This window comes from Phasianus colchicus, chromosome 10 (genome assembly GCF_987193195.1).
Source record: "Phasianus colchicus chromosome 10, bPhaCol1.hap1.1, whole genome shotgun sequence".
NCBI lineage: Eukaryota > Metazoa > Chordata > Aves > Galliformes > Phasianidae > Phasianus > Phasianus colchicus.
In genome coordinates, this window is record NC_143445.1 from 23336416 (window position 1) to 23355922 (window position 19507).

At 40.7% G+C, this 19507-nt stretch overlaps 1 protein-coding gene across 16 annotated transcripts in view; it reads right to left on the reverse strand.

Moving 5' to 3' along the window:
* Positions 1–14106: 14106 nt before the first annotated feature.
* TBL1XR1 (TBL1X/Y related 1) overlaps positions 14107–19507 on the reverse strand; it is a 116646-nt gene continuing 111245 nt past the window's right edge. For all 16 annotated transcript variants that reach the window (XM_090147734.1, XM_090147738.1, XM_090147733.1 and 13 more), the window contains one exon: positions 14107–19488. In XM_090147734.1, the coding sequence (XP_090003860.1) occupies positions 19462–19488 (27 nt within the window). In that variant the 3' untranslated portion in view covers positions 14107–19461. The remainder of the gene's footprint in view (positions 19489–19507) is intronic.

Genomic DNA, 19507 nt, shown 5'->3' on the forward strand with positions numbered 1-19507 from the left:
AAGGTGACTTATATGTTGAAATCTCCCCCGAGATGCATGACAGGGGTTCTCACTGCACAGGAGAGTCTCCACCTACATTGTAAAATTGAAGCTTTCCAGGAAGATGAACTTCCAAACCTCAGGGGAAATACTCAAATTGTATTTTTCTTACTGTTAAGAGAAAAGCAAACTCTTTCATGAAATGTGTAGCTGTTGTTTTCATAATGCTGAACCACTTCATTTTATCATGTCAAAACATCCTAAAACATTTGTATGCAAGAAAGTAAACAATGTCCATTTTAAAACCAAAATGCAATTAATCTACAGAAGGAAGTCAGAATGATTTGTTTTGACTTTTTCCTTTCCAAATTGTCAAATCAGCAGAAACCTGAGATTTCAGCACTAACAAAACTGCATTCCCTTCAGGTACTTCTTTCAGTCTGTGTCTTAGACCAGCTCTTCATATACCAACCAGACTGACTGCAGCCCCATTAGTACCCATGGTTTTCTGGGCATCATATGGTACCAGTCCTACTGAGCAGCTAAAATCAAAGAAACTTTCACACGGGTGACAGCTTAAAAGAAATTAAAGCCCATCAAGTGATTGTTGTCATCTCCGTAGAATCAGCACATATGGCCGAGACTGGTCACTTCAATCTAAACCACTAGAGCTGCACCAAACCACTTAATTACAAGTAATTACAAGGAGATGATTTATTGCACATCGAGAGCCTTTTAAATCAAGGTGGAAAACTGGATCCATCAGAAGCTGTCTGCTAACATTTCCCTTTCTGTGCTCACTACTACCGAAGAAACTTCAGACTGTGTTATTCCAGACCCCAACCTCCTTTTACCTGCCATTTTCAGGTACTCCAGCTTTTCTAAAAGGGCTGAAAATCTGAGTTTTTTTGATGCTGTAGGTCGTGGTGTAAAATATTCTCCACAAATCATTTCCTCCAGAAAAAAAACAAGAAACCACTTATATCCTGTTCATATGCCACATGTAAGAAATAAGCCATACTTCAAATACACTTACTGTCAAGCTGGTTAGAGTTCACAAACGTAGGGAAGGCAACCACCTACGTTGCCATGCAGGCAGAAAAATGAGGGAAAAGAAGTAAGTTCCACAAAAGCACCTGCTGGTCAGTCAGAGGCAGCTGGGTTTCCTGTACATATCATGCAAGTTCCCTCCTTGCTGTTGTGCATGTTTTGACGAGGGAAAGATTCACTCTGACACTCTGCTTTCCATCTCCCTCGCCTGCACGTTTCCTAGCATGCCAGCCATTGCATGCACCACCTCCACTGGCTGAACCCATTCCCTGTGGTACTGAGAGATTTTGCCATCTATCTTTCAGAAAGGCAGCAAAAGAGAGATCTATTACATGTTTTTAATATATTTATACCAAGCACTTCCCGCTGGCCACTGGTCTCCCTTCAGTGTTCACAGATAACCCACAAAAGCCTAGGCACATTTTCCCATTGGTCAGCCTGTCTTGTGAGGAACAGCACGGCCTTTTCCCACTTCAGCTTTTATATTTCATAAAATTTCTTCCTGACTCTATCAAGTTGTGCCCTGATATACGAGAATAGATAAATTTAGAGGTGACGATTTTATTTCAAACCATATTTTTTGTTTTCATAAACGCCTCCTATTTAAGGCTCTAGGATGCTTGCATACTAAACTGCCTGCGCTGTTTTCACTTTGCCCGTCTTTGTATTATTTTACTTTTACAGCTGACAACTGCTTTTACACTCTGGGAACACAGTAGTGTCAAAAGCAGATTGAATTTGCTGATTGCTGGAGTTCTTTGTGCTGCTCACACAGAATTTCTTTCCCCTATAATACATCTGTTGTTTGTATATTCGATAAAGTTAATATCTGTGAAATCAGTCATTTCCCCTAGGTCTAAATTATACTGCAACAGACAGAAGATTGACTTCACTGTATTGACAGGAGAGAACTCTCAATGCTTATTATTTGTAGTGACTTGGAGAGATTACAAAAAGCACACAGTGGCTTTATCAGGGGAGTATATTTCTATAAGGGCTGATAAGGTGTGCACATTAAGAAAGGGAATAGCTCATTCTTAACGAACTTCAACTTTTTGTGAATTCTGCTGAGGAATTACTAAAGAAATAGCATAAATCAAAGTATCATTCCCTTCCTCTTTCTGTGCCAGTATCCTGTTTAACACTGATCTTATGTGCAATATTTATGTCTACATAAATAATTCAGGAACTAATTAATCCAATTCTTTTATAATTACCTCTTATAATGGCATACAGCCCAAATCCCAGCAGCTTAATTGCTACTTAATGGAGATATTTATGACACCAACACTAGTAAAGAGTATAGGCACTCTCACTTATTTCAATTAGGGATGAGGCTTAAGCTACTAAACTCTGATTCAGATTTCAAGCACCTCTGAAGTTCTCCCATTTGGAGACACACAGATTCTTTATTTCAGAGGTGTTTTAACTCTCCTTTTTCATATGTGAGCATAAATTGGGGCACAGGAGTCAGCACTCATGTACTGCAAGATACTGCAGTACTACTACTTTTTCTACGTGGACTCTGGCAGCAGGGCTATAATACTTATGGCCTGATATCACAAGATGTATCCAAGTTCAGCAAGTCGCATCCTCTTGTTCTGTAGTTTCTTTCTCCATAGGGAAAATTGCTTTGGTTTTAGCATCCATTTCAGCGTAGCAGGCCTATGAATTTCCCATTATCCCTTCAGAATAAAAAGTGAGAGAGAAACATCACAAAAGGACCAAATGTTTAATGGGCCTGTCTAATTTCATAATCATTCTCTTAAATACAATTTCCAGTAAGTAGGATATTGCCAGAGCACATTTGGATACACACTGCCAGCTATACGAGCACCTCATGAGGTTGTCTCACACATCACTGAAAATAAACCTCCCTGAAAGTACGTGAGCATTCCACACGGTGCCATATAATTAAGCCTGTGGCATCTTCCCTTTGCGCACACTGCACAGCTCTCAGGGGAGCTGCAGATATGCTCACGTAGTAAAATTGCTAGGGCAAGGAAGAGCCTGGAGCAGCTCATGGAGCAGAACCTCTGCTTTAGGGGTGGCCCATGCTCATAGTCTCTTCTGGGCAACACATTTTTAGATCACTTCTGTTTGGGCAGTCGGGGGAGAACGTGGCATTCCTGCCCTAGGTGCCTGCATCAGTTTACTTTCTTTCGGCCTCAGAAACAACCGAGCTGGGGCAGAACAAACAGCTATAGGGATGTACGCGTTTCAGATTCCAAGGACTGTGTTTAGTTCAACCTGAATGAATTCTCAATTGATTTAAATTAAAGGAAAATAAACAGTTCTTAAATGAAAAATGAGCACCAGCAGATTGGCTGGCACAGGTTTAACTATACTCACAGAAAATCACTCCTTACACCAGTGCAACTTTCCTCTTGTAAAGAAGTTCTAAAATGTTGATGGCTTTCAACTTGCAGAAACTCCACCCTGAAACTTTGTTCTATTGCTTGTGAAGCATGCTGTAGCAAGAAGTACTACTAATGACAGGGAATGTGCTGGTGTGAATATAGAAATCCTGTTTTAAAACATTTAAAAGCTAAAGAATATAGCTTCAAACTGAGAATCATTTCATTTTTATGATTACTTTTATCTCTACCAGCAGCTAAAAACATCCTCTTAGGTCTTAAACTAGTCCTAATCAAGTGTTTTAGTCAGCGTATTTTCACAAGACCTGGGAAATTCATTCTATTATGCTGCTATAACTGGTGGATATTTATGCATCAGGATGCAAAAGAGCAACTCCTACAACTACTGTTTTATTAAGGAAGGTTTTGTAATCACACCAAGAGATTGGGAATTAGGATTCCTTGGTTTCTTTTGAGCAGCAGGACAGACACAATATGCTATGCCTGAAGTGATGCACCAACCCCCTCAACCACTGAACACCTGATGCTGTTGCTAAGAAATTGTTGTCAAGTGCATCAACAAGTGTTCAGTAAGACTTCTCGGCATTTCATCCCCCCACCTGCCTGCTTTCTCTATGGCATTTTGCTGCTGCTAAGGTTCTTTGAGGTTCACAGTTGAAATGCCCTGTTAGGAGTGAGGTTTTTCGTGTGTTGATAGGTGCCTTGTGAATTAATCACTCTTGCACTGACCTGACTCACAAGAGTGAGAAGCTGAATTTGAGCTAACAACACTGGGCAAGAGCTATAACACATTTATGTAGAAATTGAAGATAAATTAAGATGACAATTAAAGTGCTTTCAAATAAACCCTTTTAATTTGTGGAAAGTATTTCATTTTTCTAGAACCAATCAACTTAGAAAGAAAATGAAACAACCTCCACTCCCAAATCTCTCAATTTCTAATGGTATTCCAGATTTCTGGAATCTGTCCTTCTATATACTAGATCTTTCACTCCCTGCACTTGGTGAAGATTCATGGCAGATGAGAGCTGGAGATCATTTGAACAAGCATTACACAAAAGTCGGGAGGGACCTCGGGACAGCATTCAGCCCATCTTGCAGAATGGAGCAGTAGGGAGTATCAAGCTTCCTCTTACAGCCCTGCAGAGAACTGGTCAGACAACCCTGATTTTGTTCTACTCCCTGCCTCTTTTTCTTCTGTTTCTTAATAAACTTCTCAAGGAAAAGGATCTGAATAAACCCCTCAGGGTTGCATCATTTTAGGATGACAGTCCCTGTTTGTTACTTTTATTCTGACTTGATTGCCTGGCTACCGTAACAGGACTGCACAATATCATAGTGGTCCAATGCTGATCTCCACTGTCCTGGCTTGCAGGACACATTATTGCTTCACACTATGAAAATTCAATATATGGGAACAAGTACAGGAGCTACCAGAATACTGTATGAACCATTTCATGAGAAATGGAAAGAATCCCCTGCCATGATAACTCTGACACCAGGAGAGCTTTCTGCTGGTATCCTCTCTGTAGCCTGCTACATCCCAGGTGGGCAATGTAGCTGATGGCTGCTGTGTGCAGCACTGAATGCAAGAAACTGCTGGCATTAAATTTTCATCCAAACAGCTCTATGTGACTGAAATATTCAGCAGAACATTTTGAAGAGAAAGATATTTTATCCAAAGGAACCTTGTGAGTTTTGTAACTTCACTGATTTGGGTGGAAGAAGTCTACTTTTTGAGCTGATGGTGATTTATCTGCCCTATTAAGTCCCACAGTGAAGTATGTTGTGCTTTCAATGGGACCAGAAATTAGGCTTTCTGTGGATAGCAATGGAAAGATGGAGGTCGCACCTCAGTTACTCTGTTTAAAGAGTAAGAGAAGAAGAGAAGAGAAGCTCCTGTGATGACTTTTGTGTTATTTCAGCTCTAAAAGAATGAAAAAGGACAGTGCCAACAAACAGCAGTGCCATAATTACTTGGTCTGAAAATAGAAAATAGTTAAAACTATTTTCATTTGATCATGGAATTCCCAAGTATACTTTAGAAACTACTTGTTCATTTCTCCAAAGTAATCTGTATTCTTGACTATCATTTACTAAAAAGATAAACAAATGAATATACCAAATCCTTTGGCACTTCTCACTTACTTAAGAATATATTTTCCTGCACATGTGCATCTTTTATTTCTATAACTCCCTCAATAGACATTTCAACTAACAATAAATATTAATATCCTATCTCCCATGCTTAATAACTAAAATTCTTTGGTAATTTCACAACCAACAATGCCCAGTGTTAAAGATCTCATTATTAAATCTGATTGAATATGATTAAATGTGGCTCATGCTTTCCAAAATGGGTTGCATGATAGATTTAAATGAACTCATTAGTGGTTAATGCAGCAAAGCACTTTCTAAATGCTAATGTTTGGCTGCCTTTGGCTCGTTAATTAATTTGAAGATTGTGTAATTATCAGAGCTTTCAATTAGCATACGTCTACTTCTTTTTATTCCCAGACAACAGTTGTTTGCATGTAACTATTGGAAATTCAATTATATTTATAATAAAAATAGGACATCAAACTGCCCAAACAAGCACACTCTGCATGGGAACGGCAGCTTTTCCTTTAAAGTCTTTTTTTAATTACTTTTATTTTCCAGAAGAACACAGGCTCAGCAGCTTTGTCTCGGCACGGAGAGTGGATAGCGAAGTATGTGGCTCTGCCAGATAATTACTTACCTCTGAAGAGTTGTGTAAGATGTGTAAGGTCTGAATAACACTCAGAAAGCAGCAGCATCAGAGCCTGCCTTGTTTTTTTCTTTTTTTCTTCCACTTTTAAAGGCAAGCAGCAATGAAGTGAGGCAATGAGGCACAAACATCCCACCCGGAAGAGGTGAGCTGAGGTGGATAAGGACACGGCACAAACCTGGGCTCCCAGAGGCTGTGCAGAAGCACAGAGGCTCAGCATTTGACACCTGAGAAATATATGTACAACCAGGGCAATGAATGTGTGGGCAGCTCTATTTCAAATAACACAGAGGCATGGAAATAAAGCAAAAAGTCTCTTAAGCAGATATTAGGCACAGCAGTGGGGCCATAAATGTGACAGAAGCTGAGGACCAAGCAAAATTTTGTAGTCAAAGCTTGTGCCTCCAAGTGAAAGACGTGGGTTATGAAATGCAAGCACTTCACAAGCATCACTGAGGAATCACAAAAGATGTCATGGGCATAACTGGAGTCTGGGTTTCCTGGAGCTGTGAGGCTCTTGGGTGGGAAGGGAGCAGAGTTTTATCTCAGAGTCATTTTGAACAACAGCTGAAATCACTGCCTGAATCATTTCTCCCATCTTTTTTAAAAGCACGTCTTATTTCTCTAACAAGTCTCCACAGTCCACACTGAATTTGCATCAATCCTTACAACTTCCACCAGGAAACTCATTTGTCATCTGCGGGTTTTGTCTGTGCTAAATAAGGGATCCTCTGCTGTTGTTACCCAGGGCCACAAACAGCAGCTCAGCAACAGACCCAGGGCTTCATTAGCATGCATGCAACTGCCTGAATGGAGCCCTGCGCTGCCAACAGCTGCAGGAGCAGCAACATATTAACATATGGAATAATCAAGCCCAATAAGTAACTGTTACATTTGCTAGCAGAATAGAACTCCATTTGCTCAAACCGTCTACTCGTATCTCAGAAAAAAAAAACTCAAGCTACATAGATACACCATCTGATGCATCTGGCTTTTTAAATTGCTATTAATCACTGATGTTTTTCCTGTGTGCTTTTATATTGCTATTTATGATTTCAGAATGAGCAGCAAGGCATGATTAAGTACAGAGCCCTTCATAACCTCTCAAAAACTCAAAATTCTGGAGTCTTCATTCAAGTGAAAAATGTATCTCCCTTAACTTCTCCACTACTGCTTGTTTTGATTGAAAACATTGATTGGTTCTTTGGTTTTCACTGAAGTAGCTGACTTCCTAAACAAGTGCTATTTCAGACAGAGGTTTCCCTCTATCAACAGAGAAGGAATCAAAGAAGATAGAGCTTGATTCCATTCATCATTTGCAGTGAAATAGATGCTGAGCTGCACATCTCCAAGAAAAATCACACCTCCAATGGATGCAAGAACCTGACAGCAGCACTACAGCACAGCAACACACAGAGGCACGTCACTGGGTGGGCTACCCAGTGCTCATCCAGCTTGATGAATGTCTGAACATCTCCCAACACCTGCTTCCTTCCTTCTAACCTCTAACCACGCCACGCCTAGGGCTTGCAGCACCTCCCGGAGCACAGCCACAGCCCCCCTCTTACCAGGGAGCTGTACCCACATAGGCAGCTTGCTATAAAAGTACAGGGCTCCATGCAGCTCACTAGAGCATTTTTAACTTGGAGGAAGCTGCCATGACATCTGCTTTCAGATTTCAACCTCCTCCGTGGTGACAGTGCATCAATATTTCAGTTAATAAGATTAAGAATGTGGATGGTTGTAGAGACAGGCCACTATACAGAAATGTCACCTCCTACGGCAGCTGGAAAGGAGAAACGGAGACTCAGCAGCTGTCTAGAGATGGCAGAGATGCAGGAATGTATGTGGGCCTGTCAGAGAGATGGACCAGGGAACATTTTATTATTTTAATTACTGCTGAAGGGCATAGGGACAGACGAAAAACAGAACAACCAATGGAGCTTTAGTTGGGAAGGAGCAGGGCTCGTGGGTGGCTCCTGGCACCTGCAGAGTCTCTGGAGCTGATGAAAAATAGATGATACAAAACTGGCTGCTTGCATTCATTAGTGTGTGGCTGCTGATACTGGGAGACCTGACAATAAACCTTTCCTGGAAGACATCAGCATCTTATTTCAGTGTTCGCAGATGACAGCTTCCTGCTGCAATACAATCCCTGTAAATTTCTTTCCCCTTTCTGGCCCACCTGTTTATGCTGTTTTCCTCTTTTGCATCACCTCTGCCTGCCCAGCAGCTGGAAGACTGTGGTCCCAGTTCACGCTCTGTCACATTCACCTTCCAGTCTCAATTTTTCTGTATTTGCAGCATACTTCAGCATCTCCACCTCAGCAGCTAGCAGAGACCTGTGCACTATCATTTACTCAGCAAACAACTGGGCTGACAGGCTGATCTTAACTTCTTAACAGCTGTGTTTATTTACCAAAGTAGTAAATTGTTTCCTCTATATCACAGAGGGGTTGGTTTGAACAAACTAACATTTCTGCAATTTGGTGAGATTTGGTACTTCCACATACTTACTCTTGAAACTATACAGTTTTCTATCACTGAAGGATCTGAATTACAGGCAATCTTGGGATCTAAACTTTTTGTTTAATGACTCCTCTGGCTGCTGTTTTGTATAGAAAAGAAGGCAGGCTGGAAGTACAGCAAATTGGCTCACAAGAAATGGGAAATAATAATGCCACTTATGTTCTGAATCTTACTATGATTGTTCCAATTCCAAGGTGATTGTTTCCTAGTCCCAGTTTTGTTCAGATTGTATTGCTGCACTGTGATCTTAACCTCTCTGCACAGTTACAAGCCAGATGCTGCACAGCTGTGCTATATTCAGGAGAAGTCGTAGGTAACCTCAGTGAATCACCCAGCAGCCCTATTAGTCTAGCCCAAGTTGTTACCTGAGTTTCTGCCATTGCCCTTCAAGATGAGGAGGCACCCGGAGAAAGGAGAACAAAACCCTGCAGTTTGCCATGAACAATGTAGGGGCTTTGCTGTAACGTACAGCATTGCTGCACCAATCCCAGCTGGAGTAACAAGTTTAGGAAAACGGTGGCAGTGTAGAAATCTAATGGGAAATCAACAAATCCTTCTTGCTCAGCAGCAGTGATAAAATAGTATTAATAAAATCTCCTCTGCTGCTTTCAAGTTCTCCTTGGAGATATGGAAGCAGCAGAGAACACAGCACACACCTACCCCTCTGCCTCCACCAAGACTCCTGGATCCTTAATATCTCTTTCAATTAGGGCTAACAGAGGAGATTTTCCTTTCTTCTGATCTATCCCCTGGGGCAGCAGCAGATGCCTCAGGTCGCTCACCCAGTGCAGGCAAGGGAAGAGCAAGTGGCAACCCAGAGCTGGAAGCAATCTGCATACAGGAAGGACAGCACATGCATCTTCATGCTTTTTCAGTCATTCCTCATGCTGAAAGATACAAGAGCACCCTCAGGTGCCCATTTGTTGGAGAATACATCCAGAAACCTCACTGAGCTTTAGCTTAGAAATAGCATCTTTTTCTCTATGTGTGTACAAGGGCATATATACTTGAGCACATCTGTGCACGCTGCAGAGCAGCTCTAGAAGGGAGAGGACACTCACATTGCTCCGGTCCTGGTACATACATATCAGGTAAGGACTCCGTGGGGCTGTCCTGCTCGCCTTGGGGCAGGGACTGGCTCTGGCTTTTGCTATGGGTGCAGCCAGGTGTGGCTGCTGCATTGGTTCAACAGCCTGCCTGCTGCTGGGCATCCCGCCACCTCTGCTGCTCCATGCTGGGAAGGAAAAAAGTAAAATAAAACCAGTCAGGATCAGCACGCCCGCGGAGAACAATCATACCTCTCCTACTGGGAGCTGCTTCTCTACCCAAAGACACGCAGTGCTAGATGCTGGCTTCGCTAGGACTGGGACATGCCATGTAAGTAGCACATCTGGAACTGGCTGCTCTGTGGCCTTTCAGGGGTTGTTTTGCAGCGGTCAGGGCTTCAGCTGGATGCAACCACAACACGGAATGCTTGGGAGAAGCTTCAGAGATTTAGTTTTTAGAGTTCATTACTTTTACCCCAAGATCCCCATTCAAATTGAGATTACTTGTATGCGACCTCAGTTGACAAATGACGTTTTGTCAGAAGGTGGCTGAGGTTCTCCAGTTTAAGAAGTGTTACACTTTTAAAGCTCTATGTTTACAATAGATTTGGTTATTTTTGAATCCTTGTGACATTGGTGTACTTAAAAATCACTCTGAGAGACAAGACAGCTGTGTGGGCAGAAGTGAGGAATAGGTAGGTCTCCCTTCTACTGCACCATGAGATAGAAGGAGGTTGGAATTAAGTACATTTTTATCACATTAGAAAATATATACTGTCTGAAAGCATTTCTAATAAAATGCAAAATTATCTTTCTTAGTACTCTTATCAAGTATATTAGCTCCTCACTGGAGCATTTTATGAATTCAGTTCTCTGTTCTGTCTAAATGCAGCATCACATACATCTCCAGTTCCCAGCGATCTTGCCCCATTCCCACTGTTTCTGGGGCACCCCTGGCAGCCTGGCTAGGGAGTGTGGCCCCATGCGCAAGCTGCAGGTAGCCACAACCTCAGCCAGGTCCTCCATCCTGCTTTATGCTACATATCTTCAGAAAGGAGAATTTTGAGTGTTATTCCTGGCTCGCCATGGATCTGCTATGCCTGAAAACCAGGAGGGGTAATGGCACTAATCTTTATAGAAGAGCAAAAAGGTGTATGCATAAAACTTCCATAGAACAATGGAACCCATCTCTGCTGGAACATCAGTAATACAAGCCCATAAATTACTGAGCCACTGTTCATATTTATTACAGCAGAATTTCAAAACTGAGTGTCTTATTTCATTTTCACAGCCCCCCCCCTCACCTCCTCAGTAGTGAGGGAGAAGGTATTTCTTACAAATAAGATTCTTATTTCAGTATTCATTAGATTGTTTGTCAAGAAGAGCAGCTGTTGATGAACTGATTAAGATGCACTGGGGACGGCTCAGCCTAAAGAAGAAAAGACACAATAACAGATTTCAAATATGTAAAAGGCTGCAACACATAACAAAGAAACAGCTTCCCCTCCCAGTCCCCATTCAGGATGGACAAAACAGTAAGTTTTTAATTGCTACAAGGAAGATACAGATTAGACAAATGTACTGTATCATGAATGCTATCACAATATTGGGATCTTGTTCAGGAAAGCCTTAGAGACCAAATTAGCAGCTGTCAGACATGGGCACGAGCAGCCTGCCCGACTGTTGGGCACTCTTCCAGGCTTGTGATTGCAGTCATTTCCCACCGCCTTCCCAGTATTTTCAAACAGAACCCCTGAAGCAGCATTAAAACCCCTCCTAAACCAAGTGAAATAAAATGACTGGGCAGAGCTCTCCCAATTCCTGCACCCACACATGCATGTAAAATGGGACCAAATTACAAACAACACAGCCATGCAATGGGCTGATGTTCAAACCACCAGCACAGATTTCTCTGTTCATTTCAGAGGCACTACTTACCTGCACAGGGAAAAGCATTTGATGGAAATACTGAGTGGATCCATCCACCTGCTAAGTCAACAGCAATAAGCCAGGACAGAGACAAATGAAGGGGTCAACAAACACTTCATAGCTCAGCACTCAGATCAGCAACCCTACACCTGAAACTCAAAGCCTAAGGCAGACCTGCTGTCCTGGAAACAAGAAGCCCCACTGTTTAACTGACATTCCTCATGGACTCCAAACATAAAACTTCCTGGTTCTACAAGCACACGCTGCTATTATTATTTGTTTTCCACAGAAACTATCTTGAATAATTTCCTGTAAAGTTTGTTGCAAAAACGGAACCTTTTCTTGTGAAATAGAATATTTAAGAAATAAAATAATAGAATATTTAATTCAGCACACACTGCAAAATTTACAGACCTGAGCACGAATTTGTAAACAACACAATTGCAACAAGCTGCACATACTTCTGCTTCCTTGCTTTGGGAATTGGCTCTCCACTTAATCGGCATCCCACTTAGCTGCAGTATTCAGCTGAACTAAAGATAGATGAGATGTGCCAAGAGGAAGTGAAAGAACCACAGAACTTTCAAATAACAATTTAAGAAGTAAACGAAGCACCAGCAGTTTCAATTCCTCGCTGTTTTCCCGAAGCAGGAATTTCCTGCCCTATAAAGTGATCCAGTTATTACAAGAACTTAGGGACACACCAGGTAACTGCAGCTCCCAATTTTAGCTGTAAAGAAGTCTTGCAAAGTTCAGAAATTCAGAAAGCTCAAAATGCAATGCTCCTAAGGGAACAATGTAGCATTAACAATAAACATTCTCAGCATCTAGAACAAACAAAAAAACACCTCTGTGGAAACAAGAACAGTCTTCTGAAAGTATCTGACTGTTGTTGAGATCTCCTGACATCTTCTTGAGACAACAATCTTGACTTGGTATCCAAGGAATAAACCTAGAAGCTGAACTTTTTCACATTACTTCTATTAAGAAAACCTTTCTGGCTTTTTTCTTTCTTTCTTTCTTTTTTGATCCTTCAAACTGTCCTTTGTGGTATCATTTTCACTTGCTGATACAAATCAGATCTGCACTGCAGACCTCCTGGTCAGGCTTCCTTAAGGACAACTGTACTATCCCGGGCATCATCATTCTCCACAGTCATCACCAAACTCCTCCTAAGTTCTGTTACAGCTGCTCTGCCATCAGAGAAACAAAAGCGTTGCTTAAACTTCCATTAAATCATTTCTCTATGGATTTTAGGAATACTTAATATCATGAGTACCTACAGAAAAACAAACAGCAGATTATTATTAAAGGAGGACACTTCAAAAGGAAAATTCAGGCAGCACTGGCACAACCAACCTACCTGGAACACTGTCCCCTCCTTACAGGAGGCCAGCAGCACTGCTACCATGCTCTGGAGCCCTGAATCTCTCCGTGGTAGCGCAGGGTGGCTGTAGTGCAGCGTGGGGCATCTGCACTAACACAGTATGGAGACACACAAACTTTCTGTACTGTGACACAAGCACAAAGTCTGTCTGAAAAACATGAAATTGATTCAGCTTTGCTCTCAACATTCAAGCAATGACAGAGCAATCCCCAAGCACACCCAAACTCCAGGTGAATGAAATTCCAGACTGTTTTTACACTTCAAAAATACAGTTCCTCCTCCGTTTTTAATCCATTAAGTATGCTTTTCAACAAGTTTCAACTTGCTAAAATAAATTGATTTTGATAATGTACTTGCATTAACAGTTAAACAAGATCGAAAGCTATTAGTTTTGAACATATCGTAGTGAATGAGAACACTGTATGACAAAGCACTAATTCCACCATATATTTCCAGTGACACTGAAAACCAACTGTTTGGGTTCCCTGCTGCATTATGACAAGACTGACAATTCCAGAGGAGTTCAAGCCTCTTTATGTATAGCTGGATGGATGCTTTTTCACGTCTAACTATAAACAGTTTCAAATACGTGAAATAAGGCAACAACGATCCTTTGCAAAATTCAATTAAATTACTGTGTAAGAACAGATGAAGTGAGACTGCATTACTGGACAGCAACCTGCCCACACCTCACCCAAATCCTTGAAGCAGCTGCACGTAGCTGGGAGCATCACCAGACTCAGCCTCTCTTCCACAAGCGTATGGGCAAGAAAAAGGACAAAGGCCTTGAAACACACATGTGAAAAAGCAGCTCTACTACACCAAATGCACAGTGCTAAACTGATGCCGAGGACAACCTCAGTTTTCAGACGGTCTGCTGTTCATTCACAATGAGTATGTAACAGCACAACGTATTTTTCCATTGCTTCTTGCATATTGTCTTAAATGAAAGCATGCCAAAACAAGTATCGTTCACATCTACCGCTTTCCCGACTCAATCACCTGCAAATCTTCTGTACCAAGCATTAAAAATTACCGTGATATAACATTCAGCCAAGATAATATCAAAATATATTTTATTCTGGACCTCTTTCAGATCTGATTCAAATTACAGTTGTCAAAGCAATACAATGCAAAGGGAAACTGCAACAGAAAATGTGCCTAGAAGGGATATAAGGGCCTTGGGGACAAATCATTGTGATGTAGAACCAAAATACATCATAAAGTGTAATTAACATGGTCCAGGACAGTATAGAACATCTATATCAGTCTTCCTTAGACAATAATCATGAAAACTGAACAATAAAAGTCCTTTAAACAAGTACAAAAAACTGTCATGGGCTGGTTTACACTTTTACAACAGCTGTAGTTTAACTGGATAACTGAAGAAATGATGCAGACATTTTAATCCAGTGCTATAGGTAGGCTCACAGAATTAGACCCAAAGGATTTGTAACTCCAAATGAAACCATTACAACTACAATGTCAATGTCAGGAGAGAGAGAAAATTACTTCTGTATTCTAGAATTACTGTTCTGCACACTGCAGTCTGTTGAGGACAAGATTGCAAAGTACACTGGACTAGCAACAACATGCAGACTGGTTTCTTGTATTTACCCACAAATGACAAAAACATCATGAAGTAAAAATGAATGATAATTTAAAAAACAAAACAAAACAAAACGTGCCTTAAGTCATCGTCAAGCTGCAAACTTAAAGGCAGAGAAAGAGAATATGTACTCAAAACTACTGATCTGAAGCACTATTAACACTAAATCCGCCATCTGTAAGACGTGGCAGATCTTCCTGCCTTGTCTGCCTTCAGACTGACAGTGAAGACAGCCACGCTTTCACAGAACGTGGGATTTCAGAGCTTTCTCTAGAGGGAGATGTGAAGACTGCTCCTTGGCTCTCTCCCTAAGGAAAATGTCAGGGATCTTTGATGGAGATTTACTGCTGTCTCCGGAAGCCTATTTGCTTCTAACATGCCACAATGTTGCTTCTGCTTTCTTCAGACTTCTGGAGAGTGTGAAATGATCCCCCCAGGGAACAGCTCTACAGGGCTTTGTGAAGTTAGAAGACACAAGGTTCCTCAGTGGGAAGGAACACGGGCTAAGAGCACAGCCCTGCTCCGGGGGCACAGCCCAGCTGCTTGCAGCAGCAGCAGCCCTGGCTCCAGCGAGGCGCTCGCCCGGCCTACGCAGCACAGTGCGGTGCGACACAGACCCGCGTCTTCCAGCACTCATTCTGGCAAAGCTTTCTCATGAAGCAAAAGACAATGGGATTTCTGATCGAGTCGAGATTGGAAAATTGGGTCCCAAGGCTCCTCTTTGCTGAACGGACAAAAACATACAACCTTTTATTTACAAGCTGAAAAACCCAGTTTGTAGTTTTAAGGAGATTCCTTCATTCAGCAGAACCGAACGTGTCAGCTGCTAAACTGCTCTGCGGGCACCGCCGCCCGATTCCACCGAGCCTTCCTCCTGAACACAAAGAACATCTCAAAGGTACAGCGTCCCATTAAACGCGCCCTAGCATGAGGTAAGCAGTGTAAGGAAAAAGGAGTGCTTTTAAAAGGAAAATTAATTAAAATTGGTAGAAATCTTTGGCCTTTCTCTCAAGATGCATTAAAGTGTCATGAAATGAAGAAACATGCTTCAAAATGCCACGTCATTCTGACTCTGGTAACTATTACCTCCCTCCACCCAACCCAGAAAAAGAGGCACTTTTAGTGTTTCATATAAGATTTCCAATCATCTAGTAGACACGCTAAATAACCCTGCACAATTGTAGTCCCAGAATAAACTGAGTTTATCAACATTATAAAGAGTCTAAAAAAGCTTTTACGAGGACCTAGATATTCTCTTAACTACACTAAAAAGTCCACTGGTTGGGAATCTTTACATCGATTTAAAAACGCAGGAAAAGATAAAGCAAAATAGAAAAAGAGGAACTCTACGGAAACCTGGACCTAACTAAGCAGAAATGAGCAACGGGATTCTGACGTCGATGCATAGAAAAACAGCAAACTGAAGAGCAGTTCCTTTCTTATTCCAGCATTAATTCTGAGCCCAGTTTTTCCCCTTCCTTTTATCCTCTACTTGGATGTCTGCCCATTGACACGCTGAATGGAAAAGTAACTTCCACGCAGGCAAAGGCCTACGCACACATCTGCCTTCACAATGAAAACAGGTGACACAGAATTCATCTCTACGTAAGACTAAGCATGTGCATACACTGATACAAAATTAGGCTCTTGCCGACATTTGGCATACTCAATTTAAAGGAAAAATTTGGATAGTCTACCTCACTATTGAATACGAGGTCTTTGTGCTATAAAATGTAATAAATGTATGGTTTTCTTCTTTTTTGTGTGTGTGAATTTTTTTTTTTTCTTTTTACTTCACAGAATCACAGAACCTAGCACACCTGGCATGCATGCAATTAACAGTGTATAAAACAAGAGGCAAAAAGAGGTGTGAGCAGGAGCAGCACTGTGGCATGCTAGTAAAGGACAACAATAAAACACCTACAGCCGGCCCGCTGCTGTGGGACCCGGCACAACTGCGCGGCGGTGCGGCACGTGAACACTGGGTCGGGGCGTTAGCCTGCGTGTCCAGAGCACTCGAGTCAACAGAACTGGCACTGCTGGACTGTGCTTCGAGCACCCGAAAACCCTGGACCTCTGAGACTGAAGCTCTGTTGTATCTATTTATGAATATGTGATACTATGCTTAAGCAACTAGAATTACAACCAAAACAGCTGATGATTGAGAAAGAGGAAAATGGCAATACCCTAAAACATGGCTGTGTGATTTTGCAGCTATGTCACAGAATTCCACCACGACTGTTTGGATTGGCTGAAATAATCATCCAATAACGTTTATGAAAATGAATAAACTGTCCATATTAAAATACAAAAGTACTATCAAGAATCACTTCTGACTTTCAGATTTAAATTCAGTGCAATTGACAAATGCATTGCAAAACGAAAAATGCAGCTTAAACATACTCAAAACATTTGTGTCTATTCCTGGGAGCACAGTTTAAAATTATTGCACAGAATTTTTATTTTTTTTTCATTAATGACAGAGGTCAGCCACAGTCATGGACCTCCAGCAATAAAAGTAATATTTCAAGTGCCAGACGCTCAATATATTAGGCTTCCTACGTACTGTAACTCACGGAGTAATTGCTCTAAACATTTGTAATATGTTCCCAAACCCTAAAAACAGCTGGCACTGAACCATCACGGATGACTGCCTTTATGGATATGATTTTTTTTTCTTGTTTTTAAATGCTATATACGATAGAAGGATATTCCTGGGGTACATATAAAGAATGCATTGGTGACTTCTCTTTACCACTGGCAAATTGCTCCCCTACCTTAGTCAAACTCAGACTTGCTTCAAGTCATGTTTATTCCATGGAAATAGCAGAAATCAATGCCTAAAGGACAACTGTTAAAACGTTAAAGCTGCACTATCTTGATTAAATCAATTTATACATAACTTGGAGGGGAAAAATAAAAGAAAAAAAAATAGCAATCAAAAGCCACAAAATTATTTGTGATTGAAATAGTGTTATAAAACTGATAACTTCACAAAGCTCTCTCTGTAATATAAACCATTCCTTAAGTAAAATGCCTGGGACATAAATTTGACCTCTCCTTTGTATAAATTTACACTCTTGGAATCGTATGCAAGACTTGATGCAACCTTCTCAACTACACGTACGCGTAAACACAAACTCATGCTATCATTTACAAATAAAACCACTATCAGTATATTTTTAATCACATGAGCAGAAAAAGGTTTGCCATATACATCTGTCATTGTAAGAAAAATACTCGATATTGTAAACAGAGTAAAAGACACTATATAGTAGTGATTATTAAAAAAATAGCAGCTTACATCTACCCTATATTTGGAAAAAAATGTAGTCACATGATACAACAAACTGCAGGACTGGAGCAGCAGGGGAATTAGTGCAAGTATTCATCTTTTAAATAAGCTGAATCACTGCTATTAAAATAAACTTGAAGCAAGTCCTCTGTTTAAGATATTTTTTTAAATCTAAGGTAGTAAACATTTTGCCTCTTAATGGCAGTGTTATCAAATATATGCCAAAGATTTTATTTTAATAAAGAAAAATTACATGAGACACTTTTAATACTGGAGTTTGGTTACAATTATACATCTAAGCTCCTACAAACAACGATGGGCAACTCCCAGAGAAGCTGTGGCATGAACCCTTGTCCAGAAAGATCTTAACAAATCCCCCAGCTATATTTTGCTCCTCTTCATAATAGTGCACAATTTATCTGTCTTTAACCATATTTTAGCTATGGTCTTAAAGCCACAGAAGATGCATTTCATTTTCCTCTTTTTTGTCCTTTTTCTTTTTTTTTTTCTTTTTTCTTCTTTTCTTTTTTTTTTTTCTTTTTTTTTTTCTTGCATCCCTGTATTTTTCTTTTCTGTATTTTTGTGCCTTTCTATTCTTTAGTTTGGCAGAATTACGTCCCAAATAAGACACTACTGCATTCCAGCCATGTCACCAGAAAATAAAACATAGCGTCATACCCATTACTGTCACACTTGGTAGATGAGCAGGACGTGAAATATCACGCCTCAAAGAAGAATTTTTTTCTTTTCTCTCCATAATCCCTTTTCCACCCTCCTTCTGTTCACAAAATTGTGCTCTGGGAGTCACAAAATGTACCAAACATCGTCAGGTTCAACCTACCTCCTCAAAGAATGCATTCAAATATGTTTCAAAGAAACACTTTTTTTTTCCAAGGTGATAAAAAAAAAAACAAAAACCATAAACAGGAAACTAATTCACTCCCTTACTTCATGCATCCGTAAACTTAACCAAAACAAAACAGAAAACCCAATGGTTAAAAGCAAAGAAAAAACTACTGCTGCAGATTTCTGTAAGTCCGTTTTCTCTGTACACACAAACTGCTCAACTACTGAAAAGGAAAATAAAAAAAGAAGATACCCCACAATCCATTGTCATAGCGGATTAAGAGGGGAAAAGGGGTAATGAAGGCTGCCATTATATCTTCTGAATTTGGTATGTATGTGGGTCTGCTCTTGTATACGGTATATTTCTCTCTCTCTCGCTCTCTCTTCTGTTTTTCATATCCAAAACATTAAAATGTTATTTTGGGGCACAGCAGATTCCAGCACTTGGTGAATGGGATTCACAAGCTGTGACAAAACTCTGTCATCCTCTTCAGGGTGTAACTTTTTTTTATTTTTATATACAGTATATGTATATATTTCTTTTACGTTTGGCTGTAGTGGACTGGCCATGGTTCAATTGGGACTATAGCAGTACATGGGTCAGGGACAGTCATTTTGGCTATGTACACATTCATAGTCGGTCCATGGCTTCCAACTAGTAGCGCTATTTCCGTAGGTCTAATACACAAACCTGTAAGAAAAGAAATACA